General features: G+C 44.4%; 2 protein-coding genes across 10 annotated transcripts in view; one reads left to right on the forward strand and one right to left on the reverse strand.

The window, feature by feature from the left end:
- The window catches only part of LOC117965145 (semaphorin-4A-like), a 32,324-nt gene extending 22,325 nt beyond the window's left edge, over positions 1–9,999 (forward strand). For all 6 annotated transcript variants that reach the window (XM_059006019.1, XM_059006016.1, XM_059006015.1 and 3 more), the window contains 11 exons: positions 885–983; positions 1,219–1,330; positions 1,928–2,038; positions 2,208–2,344; positions 2,943–3,124; positions 3,623–3,770; positions 4,859–5,048; positions 5,400–5,518; positions 5,815–5,972; positions 7,293–7,390; positions 7,876–9,999. In XM_059006019.1, the coding sequence (XP_058862002.1) occupies positions 885–983; positions 1,219–1,330; positions 1,928–2,038; positions 2,208–2,344; positions 2,943–3,124; positions 3,623–3,770; positions 4,859–5,048; positions 5,400–5,518; positions 5,815–5,972; positions 7,293–7,390; positions 7,876–8,624 (2,103 nt within the window). In that variant the 3' untranslated portion in view covers positions 8,625–9,999. The remainder of the gene's footprint in view (positions 1–884; positions 984–1,218; positions 1,331–1,927; positions 2,039–2,207; positions 2,345–2,942; positions 3,125–3,622; positions 3,771–4,858; positions 5,049–5,399; positions 5,519–5,814; positions 5,973–7,292; positions 7,391–7,875) is intronic.
- Positions 10,000–12,728: 2,729 nt separating this feature from the next.
- On the reverse strand, positions 12,729–18,962 carry LOC117395431 (membrane-spanning 4-domains subfamily A member 4D-like). Of its 4 annotated transcripts, XR_009309687.1 has the most exons (8): positions 18,869–18,962; positions 16,792–16,991; positions 16,464–16,574; positions 15,991–16,047; positions 15,440–15,613; positions 14,496–14,609; positions 13,805–14,110; positions 12,729–13,774 (listed from the first exon to the last, which is right to left on the reverse strand). XR_009309687.1 is itself a non-coding variant. In XM_034910293.2 (7 exons), exons 2-7 carry the CDS (start codon positions 16,975–16,977, stop codon positions 14,009–14,011), a joined length of 744 nt encoding a protein of 247 aa, XP_034766184.2. In that variant the 5' UTR covers positions 16,978–16,991; positions 18,869–18,962; the 3' UTR covers positions 12,729–14,008. The 4 variants fall into 4 exon arrangements, 3 of the variants coding, with proteins under 3 accessions (XP_034766184.2, XP_033850223.3, XP_034766185.2); XM_034910293.2 differs by having other exon boundaries at positions 12,729–14,110; XM_033994332.3 differs by lacking the exon at positions 18,869–18,962 and adding an exon at positions 17,501–17,626 and having other exon boundaries at positions 12,729–14,110.
- Positions 18,963–19,281: the final 319 nt, after the last annotated feature.

The following is a 19,281-nucleotide window of genomic DNA, read 5'->3' on the forward strand; positions in this document are numbered from 1 at the left end:
AAAGCAACTGCAACTCCCAGAGTGCACTGCAAAGCAGCTGCAACTCCCAGAGTGCACTGCAAAACAGCTGCAACTCCCAGAGTGCACTGCAAAGCAACTGCAACTCCCAGAGTGCACTGCAAAACAGCTGCAACTCCCAGAGTGCACTGCAAAACAGCTGCAACTCCCAGAGTGCACTGCAAAGCAACTGCAACTCCCAGGGTGCAGTGCAAAACAGCTGCAACTCCCAGGGTGCACTGCAAAGCAGCTGCAACTCCCAGAGTGCACTGCAAAGCAGCTGCAACTCCCAGAGTGCAGTGCAAAGCAGCTGCAACTCCCAGAGTGCACTGCAAAGCAGCTGCAACTCCCAGAGTGCACTGCAAAACAGCTGCAACTCCCAGAGTGCACTGCAAAGCAACTGCAACTCCCAGGGTGCATTGCAAAACAGCTGCAACTCCCAGGGTGCATTGCAAAACAGCTGCAACTCCCAGGGTGCATTGAATTTTGAATGGTCCAGATCAAGTCGCGATTAGACGCAGTACTGATGAGACGAGGTGAGCTGGACAGGGAGAGAGGGAAAGAGAGACAGCTGGACAGGGAGAGAGGGAAAGAGAGACAGCTGGACAGGGAGAGAGGGAAAGAGAGACAGCTGGACAGGGAGAGAGGGAAAGAGAGACAGCTGGACAGGGTGACAGACATAGAGATGGAAAGGGAGACAGTGAGAGCTGGACAGGGCATTTTCAATACAGCTTAATAAGTGGAACAAATTAACATTGGCACCAAAACTAATTTAGACAACTAGGTGGTTAAAAGCAGATAGTTAGAGATTGTGTTTGGAACTCTACTGAAAATAACTTGAATATACAAAACGATGGTTAACTTTGCTGTTCTCTTTCTCCTTCCAGACACAGTGTTTTAATTCCATTCGAGTCCTCCTGCCTTTGAATCAGACTCACCTGTACACCTGTGGCACCTACGCCTTCAGCCCCACCTGTGCTTACATCGTAAGAGACGCCCTGCTCCTGTACCGGCTGGAGATTATCACAAATCAATTTAACACTCATTCATCTAATCATACAATCTTGCTTTTTAAAAAGTTTGTTTCAATGCATCTATTGTATTATATATGTATAATAATGTGCTGTGATATTTCTAAACACACTTTAGGCAGAACACTGTCTGCTATGAATGACATAGTTCAGGATCTGACCTCCTATTCCTGTCTCCCCTCCTGGTCAGAATGTTCAAACGTTTTCACTGGCTCCCGACTCCCAAGGGAGACCACTCACTGAGGATGGCAAAAGTCGCTGCCCGTTCGACCCCTATCAGAAGCACACAGCCGTCATGGTTGGTAAGTGTCACCATCTTTCATTATTAGGAGGCTGGGGGACAGTGCATGGAGAACTGAGAATGGTAGACAAGTGAGTTCTCTGCAGTGTTGAGAGTGGAGTTCTCTTTCCTATACTGCTAGAGCGCTCTGCAGTGTTGAGAGTGGAGTTCTCTTTCCTATACTGCTAGAGCGCTCTGCAGTGTTGAGAGGGGAGTTCTCTTTCCTATACTGCTAGAGCGCTCTGCAGTGTTGAGAGTGGAGTTCTCTTTCCTATACTGCTAGAGCGCTCTGCAGTGTTGAGAGTGGAGCTCTCTTTCCTATACTGCTAGAGCGCTCTGCAGTGTTGAGAGTGGAGTTCTCTTTCCTATACTGCTGGAGCGCTCTGCAGTGTTGAGAGTGGAGCTCTCTTTCCTATACTGCTAGAGCGCTCTGCAGTGTTGAGAGTGGAGCTCTCTTTCCTATACTGCTAGAGCGCTCTGCAGTGTTGAGAGTGGAGTTCAGTGTACACTGAAGAAGGCACTGAAGTTTCTTACAGTTTCACCTCTGGCAATTCTGGAAGCGGGGCTGCAGATTGAGTTTCCCTCTGACCCGTGGTTGTTGTGTTTTATGTCTCCTCAGAGGGTGAGCTGTACGCGGGCACCTTCTCGAACTTCCAGGGGAACACACCAGTCATCTCCCGCTCCCTGGGGAGACCCATGAAGGTGGATAATACTCTCGGCTGGCTGCAAGGCAAGGCAACCCTCAGTCTGAGCAGTACCATGGGATTTCATTAAACCCCAGTGTATTTCCCTAGCTAGCAGAACCATCAGTAGCTACAGTAGCTTGCATAGGAACTGTACAAGTTACCAAAGATTCTTCATTGTTCGAATCATCTCTGATCTTTTATTTTTAATGGCAGATCCTACCTTCATCAGCTCCACCTTTATCAAAGGGAGCCCCGGGCAAGACAAGGTCTATTTCTTCTTCAGCGAAGTGAGCAAAGAGTACGAGTTCTTTGAGAAGCTCACAGTGTCGCGCATCGCCCAGGTTTGCACGGTAAGGATCCGTGGCCAGACTTCAGCTCATACTCTGGGGCAAGCAGTGCCGTTCAGTGAAGCAGTTTAATCTCACCTGAACTGGATACATCTGTATTGCGGTCTCAATACAGCTGGTACACCTGAGTGGATATAACAGATACATCACTGGAACGAATGTTGTGTTTCCTACAGCCACTAGGGGGCAGAGTGTTGCAGGTGGGGGGAGTCAAATTGTTACAGCCTGCTGTACCAGCTGAACTCGGAGAGAAGACCTGGGGTGATATTTGTATTCGTAATTGCATTTAAGAAGTATTTATCGGCAGTTTTATTAAACAAATCCATTCATTAACTTGTTGATTTCAAAGCAAGAAAAACTGTCCTTCCCTCACCTTCACAACGGCAGTAAAAAAAAGTCACCGGATGAGAGGAAACTTCTGGATGGTTTTTAAAACACCCAGTGTGGAAGTTAATCGCCATTGATTGGTACTCAAGTTGTAAAGGTGGTGGAAGGACAGCTTTTCTTGTTTCGAAATCAACACATTAATGCATGGAGCTATTTAACCGGCACAGCCCTAGTTTTAAGGTCCTGTGTAATGACGTTGTGTGTTTGGTGACAGAGTGACGTCGGGGGGGAGCGGGTTCTACAGGGCAGCTGGACCACCTTCGTCAAGGCACTGCTCAAGTGCTCTTCCCCAGGAGACGTGCCCTACAACATCATCCAGGACGCCTTCACACTCCCACCACCAGAGGGCAGGCCTGTCGAAGATACCCTCTTCTACGCAACCTTCAACGCCCAGTGGTAAGAAAGACAGCCATGAGGCAAGCTCCTCAAAGCGCTTTCTCCAGTCGTTTTTTTAGTTACGCGAGTGACGTCACAGCTTGATAGCAGCACGGTTCTGGGTTCATGCCTTCAAAATGCTCAATCAGAATTAAGAAGCTAAGTCAAGCAGACCAACGTTTGGGCTAGCAGTGCCTTCTTCAGTGTACCAATGAGGAGCTGTATGTGGTGGTTTCGTTCTATCAGTTCGGGAGAGATGGCTCCTCCTTGCTTGTCTACTTGACTTGGTTTCTTCCTCTCAGGTACAGCAATGGAAGCGATTGCTCTCATAAGAAGAACATAAGAAAGTTTACAAACGAGAGGAGGCCATTCAGCCCATCTTGCTTGTTTGGTTGTTAGTAGCTTATTGATCCCAGAATCTCATCAAGCAGCTTCTTGAAGGATCCCAGGGTGTCAGCTTCAACAACGTTACTGGGGAGTTGGTTCAACAACTCACTCTTTTTCAATCTCCCGTTGCAGGGCTGGCGGAGCGGGGAAGTCTGCAGTGTGTGTGTTCAGCCTGGCTGACGTCAAGGCCGTGTTCGCTGGGAATTACAAGAAGCTGAACAGAGGCACCCAGCGCTGGGTCCCACTCATCAGGGGCAACACCGACACCAAACCTGGAAATGCAAGTATCCCAAAACCTCTCCATTGGAGAGCAGCATTGAAGCACTCTTAAACACTCAAACCTGCTGATTTAGAAATACTGAAAGAAACTAAAATTCAATGAAAAACGTTTGGAATCACCAGATCTCAATCCAATAGAAATGCTTTGGACTGCATTGTGTATCCAATCTGTCTGAGCTGAAGTAATATGCATTATTATTTATTTCTTAGCAGACGCCCTTATCCAGGGCGACTTACAATTGTTACAAGATATCACATTATTTTTACATATAATTACCCATTTATACAGTTGGGTTTTTACTGGAGCAATCTAGGTAAAGTACCTTGCTCAAGGGTACAGCAGCAGTGTCCCCTACCAGGGATTGAACCCACAACCCTCCAGTCAAGAGTCCAGAGCCCTAACCACTACGCCACACTGCTGCATGACAGAATGGGCTCAGATTTCACCAGCAAGATGTTACACACTGGATAAGAATTATCAATGTCTGAAAGCCTTATAAAAACAAAAGGGCACATGAAATACTAAAGCAGGGGCTCCACTACCTTTGTCATGAACAAATAATTTAAATGAAATATGTTTTTTGATAAAGATTATTTGTTAAATTACGAGAAATTGTGTATTGCTTTTTGTTTTATTAAAGTGATTTAAAGGTTTCTAGGGCAGCAGTGTGGAGTAGTGGTTAGGGGCTCTGGACTCTTGACCGGAGGGTCGTGGGTTCAATCCCAGGTGGGGGACACTGCTGCTGTACCCTTGAGCAAGGTACTTTACCTAGATTGCTCCAGTAAAAACCCAACTGTATAAATGGGTAATTGTATGTAAAAATAATGTGATATCTTGTAACAATTGTAAGTTGCCCTGGATAAGGGCATCTGCTAAGAAATTAATAATAATAATAATAATAATAATAATAATAATAATAATAATAATAATAATAATAATAATAATAATAATAATAATAAATGCTTGTTAAAATAATTGAATCCCTCATTTGTTGCAATTTGTGAATATTTGTCCCTGGCTACCTTATACAGTTGAAAGAAGGTGTGTTTTAATATATATATAATTAATCTCATACTCCGTCTCGACAGTGTGGGTTGAACAGCTCAGTGGACAAGGACCTGGCGTTCGTGAAGGACACGTTCCTGGCTGATGGGAGCGTGACCCCGAATGACAGAAGGCCGGTTCTGGTGTCCCCTGGGCAGCGGTACAGCAAGATCGCAGCACAGAGAGTCACAGGAGCCAGGAAGCAGAACTACACTGTGCTGTTCCTGTTAACTGGTATGCACTGATGATGATGTTGGTGATGATGATGCACCAGTCTCCAGAAATCTGCATTCTGAGCTCCACTGCACTCGTGAGACTCGATTTATTGAAATCTGTTGCCTTGAAAAGGAGACATCTGTTTAGAGATACCAAGGGGGTAAATAAGGAGTTTTAAGGGCAATACAAGTCCCAACCGCAGACCTACCAGGTGTTTTGAAAATTGACATTTTGGGGTGCCGTTTCTCTTGTGAACCGGCTTTCTCATTTAAAATCATTTGCATGTTTTCAAAATGACCTCTTCAGGGATGCCAGTGTATTTCGTAAATAAGCTGATATGAGTTTGGTTTTTTGTTGTCCCCCTTCTAGAATCGGGCTTCCTTCACAAAGTGGTTCTGCTGGAAGGACGCGCTCCTCATATTATCGAGGAGATTGAGCTGTTCAGTGAACCGCAGGCTGTGGATAACCTGCTTCTCTCAGTTGAAAAGGTGAGCAAGTCCAGGGACGGAAATAAGACTCCCCTTGCATAGCAGTGTGATCTGCTCCTAGTATCTTTAATAAGACCCACCTGAGCTTGTTACCGATACAATGTGGCTTATCAAGCTTGTAGTAAAACCTGGCTGAATATGCTATGCAACAGGAGTCTTATTTCCTTCCCTGATGTCGCATGTATTAACTATCAGTAGATGATAGTGGTTTTCTGTGCTGTGTGCACGGTGGCTGTTTGTGGTTAGCAGACTGGTTTTAATTCATCTCCTTTTATGTCTCTTCTTGTCCTGGTCAGGGCGTGGTGTTTGTGGGCTCCTCGGAGGCTGTGTTTGAGATCCCCGTCTCGAACTGCAGTTTTTACCAGAGCTGCGGACAGTGTGTGCTGGCGCGGGACCCCTACTGTGGCTGGGACCCCAGCAGCAAATCCTGCACTGAGATGGGACTCTCTCAACTGTGAGTGCTAACTAGCAGGGATGCAACCAATACTAAAGCAAGCCTCAGCGAAACCTTTAATGCTGGATTAATCTCCGTGCTTCCTCAGCTCTGAGCCTCATGCAGTTAGCTACCCAATAACAAATTCCTTGTGTGGTGCTGGACTAAAGCTCTGTGGGTTTTGTGATGAGAAATCTAGAGCCAGAATCTAGTGTCTTTTATATATTAATCTTCCTGTCTTTTATATATAGGATATACAGTAAAAGTTTCATTGTTTTCAATTCTTAAACAGTTGCAGATTTCAAGTTGTTTATAAAATGTTCCGGCTAACTTGAAATCTGCAAGTGAAGAGCTAAAAACAATTAACAGTTCAATTAAGGGTCTAGTTAAGTGGTTGAGAGCTGAGTTGGAATAAAAACCAGGCTCTGGGGGTCCCCAGGATCGGGTTTGAGAATTCCTCAATACTAGGTATAACAGTGTGGGATGGAAATGAGACTCTCTCTCTGCATAGCAGTTTGATCCATTCCTGGTTTCACTATGCGTTTTAACAAGACACACCTGAGCTTTGTTACCTGGACACTGCGGATCATCAAGCTTGTATTAAAACCTGGAATGGGTGATGCTGCTGCTATGCAAAGGGAGTCTTCTTTCCAACCCTGACATGCATGTTTCCAGTTACACACATTTTACATATCTGTCCGATATTCCATTAGGAAATTCATCTCTCATTGCATTTCTACTTAAACAAAAAAAATCAAACTGGTGTGTGTGTGTGTGTGTGTGTGTATACACACTGAATATTTTTATTATTTATTTCTTAGCAGACGCCCTTATCCAGGGCGACTTACAATTGTTACAAGATATCACATTATTTTTACATACAATTACCCATTTATACAGTTGGGTTTTTACTGGAGCAATCTAGGTAAAGTACCTTGCTCAAGGGTACAGCAGCAGTGTCCCCCACCTGGGATCGAACCCACAACCCTCCGCTCAAGAGTCCAGAGCCCTAACCACTACTGCTGCCCTATCAGCTCTGTGCCTTCCAAACCAAGTCGTTGTTCCAACCATATTCTCAATTCTAAACTATTAAAGCAATTAACTACAGCTGTTGGACTAGAATGACCCCACACTGACCTTAGTATTGTATAAACTCTCAACTGCTCAGCTAAAACCATCATATCCTTTATTACCAAGGGCATTATGGAATGTGATATTTGATTCATGGGCTGTAGAGGGGATCACAGTAATGAGACTTGTAATCTGATATTTATATTCTTGTCCACTAAGACTCCTTAATAAAGAAGCTGGACCCCTGAGCCTGTTTTTCTTTTCGTTCAGGATCCAGGATGTTGAAGGGGGCAATGCAGATAGGTTCTGTTCATCACAGTCCATGACGCCAAAGTCAAGCTCCAACCCAAAGAACACACCACCCATAGGTCTGTACCCCTGTACCCTCTCTGAACTGCATGGGATCCTTGACTTTAGCTGGGACTCTGTCAGCCTCAGTTAGGATTGTGGGCTGGCAGGACTCTAATCTGATGGTGGAAGTTACCTTGTTAGCATGAAAAGGAAAGGACACGAGGCTGTTTTAAATAATAACAACGCAAGATAGAAAATAAAACACGAGGGCTGTGACTCTAGTGTACTGTCAGGGAAATACGGGAGAGTATCTGTGAATTCGTTTATAATCAGCAGCTATACAGAATTGTGATACATACAGCTTTGACTCTTCTGTAATGGTTGCAGATTGGACTGTAGACTCTGCAGATGGAACCACAGCTAGACAGCCTGGGCTTGATACTGGAAAGAGAGCTTTACTTGTCTACTTTTAAGAAATCTGCCCAGGGCAGTTTGTCAGTGAATTTTTAAAAAAAGTGTCTTCAATTCTTTCTAAATGTTTCTTTCGTTTTTTGTCGACCAGATAAAAACATCACAGTTCCCCTGAAAGGGACTCAGAGTCTGTCCTGCCCGTTTGTCTCGCGTCTGGCCGTCCGGATTTGGACCAGGAACGGGCAGAACGTGAGCGAGCGTGACTACGTGCAGAAAGACGATGGCACCTTGATGTTTCTGATTACCAACAACACCCTGGGCATCTACGAGTGCATCTCCGTCGAGGTCGGCTTCCGGCAAGTGGTGGCCCGCTATAGGCTGCTGGAACAGACAAGCCCCTCCCCTTCTGGAAGCCACACCCACGCGGAACCCCAGCCACCTGCAGAGAAAGAAACAACATTCCAAAAAGCATCCCCACCGCTGTGGCAAGAGCCCACTTCCGTGAAGGAGACGTCTGCCGACTTAGCCACAAGGAGACATCCGCCCAGCCCAACCGGGGAGCCCATTCACCCCCGCAGCGGTGAGAAGAACTACTACAACGAGCTGGTGACCGTGTGCTGCTTCCTCGCCCTGACTCTGTGCATCCTGCTCGGAGCCCTGTACTTGTTTCGCCAGAGGGTGCATGAGAAAGCCAGGGTGCAGAGCTGCAGCGAAATCCCGCAAAAGGCAGCCGACGCAGGCAGCTCCCAAGAGCAGATACCCCTGAGCCAGGAGAAGCGGGACCCGGAGAAGCACGACCAGGACTGCGCGAAGATTGAAAACGGGGGGACGGAGAAGAAAGACGCGCAGAACAACCGTCTGAGCAATTCCAGCAGGAACAGTTACAACAGCCCCGCATAAGACCATAAAACCCTTTGAAGATTACTGATTTACTGCATCAAATCTCTTTACAGTACTGCAGCACAAAACAGTATAGCAGCATGCTGTGTAATCATTGCACACCGTTAATAAGCCGGACACAACTCCAGGAGGCAGGGAGCTTGCTGTTGGTTTCAGACTCTGTCCAAACGGTTGCAGGACCTTTGTCTATTGCTGCACCCTGCAAGCGTCCATGTGTGCTGTACTGTCTTCAACCAGTCCTTCTTTTCAACTTCCACAAGTAAATGAAACTCGTTCTCAGAAAGGGGCACGTTTAATAGTAATAAGGCAAAAATAATCATTATAGCGTTAAAAACTGTAAAAACAAATGCTGGATTTTTCTGCAGGAAGACAGAAAGCATGGAGCAGCGTTTTCAGCGTTTTTGGAGGCAGCTCAGATCTTCAGCTCTTGATTGAGAACTGTCATGGTCTTACTAGACAGAAAGAAATGTGTGTGTACTGGGTACTCTGTCTGTCAGAGATGATTTGTATTTCTACTTTTGTGGCCGCTTTTCGACAGGGTGTCAAAGAAAGTTTTGTCCCCAAATATTTTTTCTTCATATATGTGATTTGTTTGTGATTTTTTTTACAAACTTAAAATATGTTGTTTTAAGCATTTTTTTAATTGAACAAAATCTGTGAAGATGCTTTTGAAGACGAGCCCTGCAGTGCAAGTACCCAACAAGCCCCACCAAGAATTCTTTGCATTTATCCTTTTTAAACTACATTGAAAAGTGTTTGTAATTGCATTGATCAAGCCTCTCTTTATTATTTCTCAATGCAGCAGTCTTGAGTGTTGTAATAGTTCTGGATGAGTGGTTTTGGGCTCAGTTGCTCCAATACTGTTGCTAAATCTGCCTTTACCTGGCTTTGAGCTTGTCTGGAGAATTATAGACAATATTATAGTGGGGTCGCGGGGGGTGAAAATGTTATTCAAAGCGACTCATTTTTTAACAAATGAAACTTTTAACCTCTTGCTGGTAAAATACAGCTGCACAATTTATCTGATTTATTTTATTGAGCTCTTTCCTCCACAGCAAGCACATGTTGACACCCCAGAGGGTGGTTTCTGATTCACCATCCCCATTGAGGCAGGTGAAGAAACAGCTGCTCGAATGAGTTCTGGTTGCTGCTCTCCACAGAGGCCGGGAGCAGCTGACAGCTGTGTGGAGAGCAGCAGTCGGCACAGATGCGAGCAGCTGTTTCTTCAGTTCGGATAGTCTGTGTGCTGCTCTGCTGTGGAACTCAGGGTTCAGGGACTTGCACTTCAATTGTAATCTGCAGGATTCTTTATTTTTTTTTAATGGTTAAAAAATAATGATTGTTATGTGAAAAATAAAAATAGCTGGCAAATTTATTTTGCTCATTTTTTTTTCTTTAAGTATCTCCCCTGGTTACCTCTGTAAATGTCTTTTTCAGATACATTTTTATTTAGGAGATGCCTACATCCAAGGCGACTTACAGAGACTAGGGTGTGTGAACTATGCATCAGCTGCAGAGTCACTTACAAATACATCTCACCCGAAAGACGGAGCACAAGGAGGTTAAGTGACTTGCTCAGGGGCACACAATGAGTCAGTGGCTGAGATGGGATTTGAACCGGGGACCTCCTGGTTAAAAGCCCTTTTCTTTAACCATTGGACCACACAGCCTCCTTCCCCTGCATTGCAAAATAAATCAGCTACTAACTACATGGTCCCTTTTCAAATGGGCGGACAGTACATTGTTTTTATGACAAAAGACAGGTACCTTGCTCAAGGGTACAGCAGCAGTGTCCCCCCACCTGGGATTGAACCCACGACCCTCCGGTCAAGAGTCCAGAGCCCCTAACCACTACTCCACACTGCTGCTAGCACTATGCATGTTGGAAGGAAAGCTTGATAAATCCGAAGGAACGTCAAACCAAATTTTAATAAAGATTTTAAAAAAGAATTGAAATGCACACAGCTCTCCTTCCACTGTCTGTGATCGGATCTCCGGCGCCACTTGGTGGCAAATTTCATAGCAGGTTCCGTGTGGGCGTGGCTTCCAGAAGGGGAGGGGCTTGTGTGACAGCAAATTCAATGCAGTACAGTACAGCAGAACCTCGGTCACAAACGTGGGGAATTGACGTTGTTCGCAAGTCTGGAAATCGAGTTTTGAATGGTTTTAATCAATGTGCACACCTGCATCTACAGCCTTACAATCTGGAGAATAATAGGATACAGCCCAGACATGCAATACTCCTACTGTTATGGTTTGAAAGGCTTTACAATCTTACTGTATATGGGGGGTAAATGCAAAACTGAACTATTCAGGAACACCTGGGATAATACAGTGCTTGTTTTTATTTTACACAAAATGCGTTCGTGCAGCTTATCAGTCATACAGGTTTTTAAAAAAAAACCTTTTTCTGGCCTTTAATATCGCTCACAGTTTCCCTGATACCGTATTCCCATTGCTGAGGATCATCCCGCTGTCAAGTTTTTCAGTAGGTTACCTTGCGCTTTTTAATACTGGATTCTGGTTTCCTTGCAGGTGTGGTTGAGTGATTGCATACTTCCAGCTAAAAGTGGGGTGCTCAGTGGACTGATAGTCTAGTGTAGAGAACTCAGTGCTGTACTGGAGATCTGAGAGCAGCTAATTCAATACAGTCTAGTGTAGAGAACTCAGTGCTGTACTGGGGATCTGAGAGCCAGCTAATTCAATACAGTCTAGTATAGAGAACTCAGTGCTGTACTGGGGATCTGAGAGCCAGCTAATTCAATACAGTCTAGTGTAGAGAACTCAGTGCTGTACTGGGGATCTGAGAGCCAGCTAATTCAATACAGTCTAGTATAGAGAACTCAGTGCTGTACTGGAGATCTGAGAGCCAGCTAATTCAATACAGTCTAGTGTAGAGAACTCAGTGCTGTACTGGGGATCTGAGAGCCAGCTAATTCAATACAGTCTAGTGTAGAGAACTCAGTGCTGTACTGGGGATCTGAGAGCCAGCTAATTCAATACAGTCTAGTGTAGAGAACTCAGTGCTGTACTGGGGATCTGAGAGCCAGCTAATTCAATACAGTCTAGTATAGAGAACTCAGTGCTGTACTGGAGATCTGAGAGCCAGCTAATTCAATACAGTCTAGTGTAGAGAACTCAGTGCTGTACTGGGGATCTGAGAGCCAGCTAATTCAATACAGTCTAGTATAGAGAACTCAGTGCTGTACTGGAGATCTGAGAGCCAGCTAATTCAATACAGTCTAGTATAGAGAACTCAGTGCTGTACTGGGGATCTGAGAGCCAGCTAATTCAATACAGTCTAGTGTAGAGAACTCAGTGCTGTACTGGGGATCTGAGAGCCAGCTAATTCAATACAGTCTAGTATAGAGAACTCAGTGCTGTACTGGAGATCTGAGAGCCAGCTAATTCAATACAGTCTAGTGTAGAGAACTCAGTGCTGTACTGGGGATCTGAGAGCCAGCTAATTCAATACAGTCTAGTGTAGAGAACTCAGTGCTGTACTGGGGATCTGAGAGCCAGCTAATTCAATACAGTCTAGTGTAGAGAACTCAGTGCTGTACTGGGGATCTGAGAGCCAGCTAATTCAATACAGTCTAGTATAGAGAACTCAGTGCTGTACTGGAGATCTGAGAGCCAGCTAATTCAATACAGTCTAGTGTAGAGAACTCAGTGCTGTACTGGGGATCTGAGAGCCAGCTAATTCAATACAGTCTAGTATAGAGAACTCAGTGCTGTACTGGAGATCTGAGAGCCAGCTAATTCAATACAGTCTAGTGTAGAGAACTCAGTGCTGTACTGGGGATCTGAGAGCCAGCTAATTCAATACAGTCTAGTGTAGAGAACTCAGTGCTGTACTGGAGATCTGAGAGCCAGCTAATTCAATACAGTCTAGTATAGAGAACTCAGTGCTGTACTGGGGATCTGAGAGCCAGCTAATTCAATACAGTCTAGTGTAGAGAACTCAGTGCTGTACTGGGGATCTGAGAGCCAGCTAATTCAATACAGTCTAGTTTATAGAACTCAGTGCTGTACTTTCATACTAATTTATTGAAATTCTACTGTATAACAACTGGGTTTAAATAAGAAACAAGACACTAAATATCCATTGACAGCATGCAAGTTTATTATTACAAAGTAGTGCAGAGAGAGGCATTCTGTTCTATGCTGGGGTTTCTGGTTTGATGTTTTCAGCTGGTAAAGCCTGAAAAACGCATGACAGACCCCTTCACTGTGGAGCTGTACAAATTAAGGATATTTTCTTTATGAACAGGACAAAAAAAACTTAGTATATTAAACTGAAATACTAAAAGACTTGGGAGAAAGACTTGTAGTGTAAACGTTGATCTTTTAAACTGATTGATTTTCCGTATTTCTCAGTTTGGCACTATTTTAGTGTTTTATAAATTATGGATGTATCAAATCGAAGTTCATGTAAAAGTTCGGGGGTCTAGATTGTTAAGAAACAGACCTCTTTAACACTATTCACAAAAATAGGGCCAGATGCTACTACTTTTTTTTAATTGAATAATAATCATAATAAACCCAGAAATCAGAACCCATAATTATATTTAAACAGTTAAACTGGGTTACTCTGTAAAGGGGGGGGCTCAGATGGGTTACACTGTATAGGGGGGGCTCAGCCGGGTTACACTGTAAAGGGGGGGGCTCAGATGGGTTACACTGTATAGGGGGGGCTCAGCCTGGTTACACTGTATAGGGGGGGCTCAGCTGGGTTACACTGTATAGGTGGGGCTCAGCCGGGTTACACTGTATAGGGGGGCTCAGCTGGGTTACACTGTATAGGGGGGGCTCAGCCGGGTTACACTGTATAGGGGGGGCTCAGATGGGTTACACTGTATAGGGGGGGGCTCAGCCTGGTTACACTGTATAGGGGGGGCTCAGCTGGGTTACTCTGTAAAGGGGGGTGCTCAGCCTGGTTACACTGTATAGGGGGGGCTCAGCCTGGTTACACTGTAAAGGGGGGGGCTCAGCCTGGTTACACTGTATAGGGGGGGCTCAGCTGGGTTACTCTGTAAAGGGGGGTGCTCAGCCTGGTTACACTGTATAGGGGGGGCTCAGCCTGGTTACACTGTATAGGGGGGGCTCAGCTGGGTTACTCTGTAAAGGGGGGTGCTCAGTCTGGTTACCTCTGTATAGGGGGGGCTCAGCCTGGTTACACTGTATAGGGGGGGCTCAGCTGGGTTACTCTGTAAAGGGGGGTGCTCAGCCTGGTTACACTGTATAGGGGGGGCTCAGCTGGGTTACTCTGTAAAGGGGGGTGCTCAGCCTGGTTACACTGTATAGGGGGGAGGCTCAGCCTGGTTACACTGTATAGGGGGGGCTCAGCTGGGTTACTCTGTAAAGGGGGGTGCTCAGCCTGGTTACACTGTATAGGGGGGAGGCTCACACTTGGCATCCTCGCTCTCGCAGTCCTGCCCCACGACCTCCGCAGCTCTGAAGGAGTTGTGCACCACAATCACGGGCTGCGAAACAAAGACGGGTCAGAGGAAAACAACAATGGCAAACATGTACTGCAGGAAGGTAATTATAAATTGCATCCTGACCCGTGGTTAAAAACAAACCAACAGGCAAAAGGAACAAAGCTGTCCCAGTTTGGACGCCCAAAAAGTCCAATTTTTACATACAATTACATTATTTTTTTACACGTTATTTTTACATACAATTACCCATTTATACAGTTGGGTTTTTACTGGAGCAATCTAGGTAAAGTACCTTGCTCAAGGGTACAGCAGCAGTGTCCCCCCCACCTGGGATTGAACCCACGACCCTCCGGTCAAGAGTCCAGAGCCCCTAACCGCTACTCCACACTGCAGCAATATGACTAATTAATGGAAATTTCTGCCTCACCGTGTAGGTATTGTGACAAGCAGCTTTGCAAGCGAAGGCAGCCATGGAGACGGACACACAGAACTGCAGGAGGGAGAAAATCAGCAGCACGCTCTTTATCCCTGTTGTAGTGCGCTGGAAAATAACATTGAGAACAATGTTATTACAAAGGAGAGCAGACAGGATGACACCCCACTCAGCAAATCTACACGCATTCTCCTGTCAACTGCTACCTTGTGAAATGGAGAGGATAAAAACCATTCTGCAGCAGACACACTAGAGAAGTACATATTATTATTATTATTATTATTATTATTATTATTATTATTATTATTATTATTTATTTCTTAGCAGACGCCCTTATCCAGGGCGACTTACAATTGTTATAAGACATCACATTACACATTATTTCACATTATACAGATATCACATTATTTTTACATACAATTCCCCATTTATACAGTTGGGTTTTTACTGGAGCAATCTAGGTAAAGTACCTTGCTCAAGGGTACAGCAGCAGTGTCCCCCACTGGGGATTGAACCCACGACCCTCCGGTCAAGAGTCCAGAGCCCTAACCACTACTCCACACTGCTGCCCTACATACATACATCATACATCTCTTAAATACCAATATCATAATCAATACATCTTACAACGCCTTATAAAAAAGCACAGCGAAGTGGAAAGCACGGTTTAAGTGAAGACACTGGAAAGTATCTGCAAGCAAGGCAACAGACTGAAACCTCTGGAGATGCAAAGTATTTGCACAGAGAAGTCTCAACTGAGGCGAGACTCCGATGAGGTCAGAGATCAACCAGGCCGGTGATGGAGGACCACGGAGAGAGAAGGGGGAGAAAGACTTGCAGAACATCACTGAAAGATGGGCTTGGTCTATTTAGTACTGGGTAGCCAATAGGTTTAGGGGGCTGAGCCTCGCCCTTAGCATTACAAGCTGTGCACTTACCTGTGCTGCCAGCACAATATTCTCACATTGGTATCCATAATAACCCCTGTTCTGGTAAGACGGGTAAGAGCAAACACTGGTGCCATAATAGTAAGGCAGATCCACGCAATAAAAGCATATCGCGATGCCGGCTGCAACACTGCTGACCACATTCATACCCAGGGCTGCCTTTATCTGCAAAAAAAGTGCAGAAACAGCAGCAGTTAGAACGGGACCTGTTCCGCACCGCTAAGCTCGCCAGCAGTTTGGTACAAAATCACAATGAATGATATTTAGTTCTGTATTCCTAGCGCTGGGATCGATGTTCTGCAGAGAATGTACTTTTTACATGATATCTAGATCTAGACACACCACAGTAGGGATGCTAGGATTAAATCATTATTATTATTATTTGTTTATTTAGCAGACGCCTTTATCCAAGGCGACTTACAGAGACTAGGGTGTGTGAACTATGCATCAGCTGCAAAGTCCCTTACAACTACGTCTCACCCAAAAGACGGAGCACAAGGAGGTTAAGTGACTTGCTCAAATCATGGGGGTGCTGTACTCACCAGGCTAGCCTTGGGGGTCCTATCCGCAGCAACACAGAGAGATCCAGAAATGATGTACTGTTGGGAGAGAACAGCCTATTAATACAGCCCCCTGACACTGATGTGATACAGCCACCTGGAATGTCTTTGAATCAGACAGTGGAGCGCTATGATTAGCTTTACTGTTTTACTGCTGTCCCAGATTATTATGTGTTTATTTAGCAGACACCTTTATCCAAGGCGACTTACAGAGACTAGGGTGTGTGAACTATGCATCAGCTGCAGAGTCACTTACAACTACGTCTCACCCGAAAGACGGAGCACAAGGAGGTTAAGTGACTTGCTCAGGGTCACGCAATGAGTCAGTGGCTGAGGTGGGATTTGAATCAGGGACCTCCTGGTTACAAGCCCTTTTCTTTAACCACTGGACCACACAGCCTCCTTATGCTGATCTGCACTCAAGTCAAGGTCAAAGCTCTGAAGTGTTCAATTACCAAAACACCAGTCCAGTACGGGGCTGCTGTGGCAGCCGATATCGAGAATGGAGTCATGGCCAGAACCACTCCAAACACAATGCTGATCACTCCAATCAAGATCTGCACAGTCTGCAAAAAAAAAAGTATGTTAACCTCAGTTTGTCTGTTTTTTATTTAGATTTAACAACTCGCAATACCTCCGAGTTGAGAGCTTACTTTTCTCTTGCACTCTTTGCATGGCAGGCCTGACACAGATTGATTAGAGGTAGCCCCACAGATCGCATGGTTCATCATTCTACTCGTGCGCTGTTGGGAGTTTGTCCGAGAGAACTGCACAGAGACTTACCCCCAGTGGCCTTGGCTCTCCTTTGAGAAACCTCTTCAGCTTCTCCGACAGCTGGCACAGGGCACTGCTGGGCACCACGTGGCACCTCTGATCCGCAGCGGGCGCTGGGGCCGTGTTTTCGGTGCCTTGCGGATAAATCTGGGTCACGACCACCATGCCGTTGGCTGTGGTGACAGACGTGGACATTTTCTTCACAGTTCCTGGGAGGAGAAACAGAGGGAGCTTGGGGTCGGGGATGGAAATGAGACTCCCATTGCATTGCAGCTTGATCCACTCCTGGTTTTGCAAGGAGTTTATTAAGACACACCTGAGCCTGTTACCTGTACACACTGGGGCTGATCAAGCTGGTATTAAAATCTGGACTGGGCTAGGTTGTTATTGTTGATTTAACGTTATTATATAAATTGTAAAAGGCGAGCAATTAATATTTTAAACTGTTAACATACATATGTCAATATATCTATCAATAAACACATTCTAACATGTTGTACACGTTATCGCTTGTGTTTGTTTCGCACTGCCCTTTAATAAAGCTGCATGCTGGTAATTATATGCACCGTACAGCATTGTGCCTGATATGCCACTGAAACTGGTTCTGCCATTTGGTTAGTAAATATTCGATATTTTATACTGAAACACCTGTCCAATTTTGTGGGTTTTACAAAAACCGTAACTTGAAAAATATTTTAAACAGTAAAAATTAGTTTACCAGAGCTCCTTCGCAAAAAATAAATAAAAACGGTTATATGTCGAGGGTTTCTTTATAACTTAATGAGGAAACAGGACACGGAGATCAGGAGTCTTATCACTTTTATTACAACAGACAATGATACCTCCAATATCCCACAGTGCCCCGTTATAACCCCACTACGGTATGCGTGCACAGACAAACGTCATATACAACAAAAATAAATGAAAACAAATCGGCAGTTCTTTGCCTTTTTATAATATTGCATCTTTGCAGTCCGATATGCAAATATACTGTAATACACAAGACTTAAAACGTGTCGAAAACACTTTTAAAATTATCACAGATCACACCCTATAGTTATAAAAGGGTCTTTATTTCGACTTTTAATTAAATTAAATAACGCCGTATCCGCCCCAGATTGTCCCTTGGTGCAAATGTCCATCTAATTTATTAACTATGTTGTGGGCATTTTTTTTTTTAACCCCATAATAATTATTCCCCTTGTGATAACTTAGGCACTTTCTCGCAGTTGCTAAGTTCTGCTCCCGTGTTCCATGAAATTAAACAACATTTACCAGGGGAAAAATAATATTACAGGGGGTCTGGGATACAGTCATCCAGCGCAGTATGTGTTTTACTTGTTAAACTAAAGCCCTGTATCGGTACGGATTAAATCAGCGTGTACGCTTTACATTACATTCTTGTGTGGATAATAATAACCATCAATTTGACACGAAGGTCAGATAATAATAAAGTAGGTATTGAATTCAGTGCCATCTGTCGGTTGAACCGTGTAATTGCATCGGGGTTTTCGTTGAGCTGCGTCAGTAACAGGTCTCGTTCCCAACCGTGCATAATTATTCTGCTCTCTATAATCCTGCCAATCGAATCTATGTAAATTGGAGAGTGATACTGGCCAGTGCCTACCCAACCATTGACCTCACCTCACGTTACTGGGACACAGCTGGACTTTGAACTGTTACCAGGAAACAGAGTTTATTATGAACACCCAATCAAAAAGCAGAGCATTATTGACAAACAATTGTTTTCAAAAAATACAATCCTCATGCGTGTGTGCGCGTTTCTAATATTACAATCCACGCGTAGTTCCAGTATTAAACACTTCTCACGCGTATTCCAAGCAACAAGAAGAAACTACAAACACACAACCAAATAAATATGACGCAGCGCTTAACTCGTTTCCTAGGAATTCTATTCTGTGTGTGTTAACTTTGTGTATCGCAAAAAAAAAAGACTTTTTGTGTAAATTAAAAAATAATAATAAAAAATACAACCGGTGTATATATTATTCCAAACAACTGGGTATAGTGTAAAAACAAAACTACTACATACAGGAACAGTTTCTTTATTAATTCCGCTACTTACCTGACGCTTTTAACCAAAGGATGAATTTCCAGCTACGTTATAACGCTCTGCACACGGACTCCACTCTTGCTAAGGTGACCTACTAAATATGTACTTAAATCAGAGAGTTGAGCCGTGTAGCTCCGCCCTGTTTCAAATTATAAAAAAAATATCTCTAATGCAATTTCCAGTAAACGTAAAGAAAAAATAATAATAATTGGAGACGCCTAGAACAGCTGGAAGCGGAATAAACACTTTATTTTCTCCAAATAAATACCCCGGTACGTGTTTAGAACAATTACAGACGATTCCTTTTAACCTTTTCAAGCATGAACATTGAAAATAGTAGAACAAACATAGTTTTGGACACATAATGCATAGTTTTCCTCCTCCCTATGAGGTCGACTTGCATGAAATTGTGTGGCACTTAGAGT

Source organism: Acipenser ruthenus, chromosome 32 (assembly GCF_902713425.1).
Source record: "Acipenser ruthenus chromosome 32, fAciRut3.2 maternal haplotype, whole genome shotgun sequence".
NCBI classification, from domain to species: domain Eukaryota; kingdom Metazoa; phylum Chordata; class Actinopteri; order Acipenseriformes; family Acipenseridae; genus Acipenser; species Acipenser ruthenus.

Coding starts and splice junctions, on each gene's coding strand:
- LOC117395431 (XM_034910293.2), bottom strand. CDS start 16,977: ATGTCCACGTCTGTCACCACAGCCAACGGCATGGTGGTCGTGACCCAG. Junction 16,575..16,791: donor GAGAGCCAAGGCCACTGGGG/GTAAGTCTCTGT, acceptor TTTTTTTTGCAG/ACTGTGCAGATCTTGATTGG. Junction 16,048..16,463: donor CGTACTGGACTGGTGTTTTG/GTAATTGAACAC, acceptor CTCTCCCAACAG/TACATCATTTCTGGATCTCT.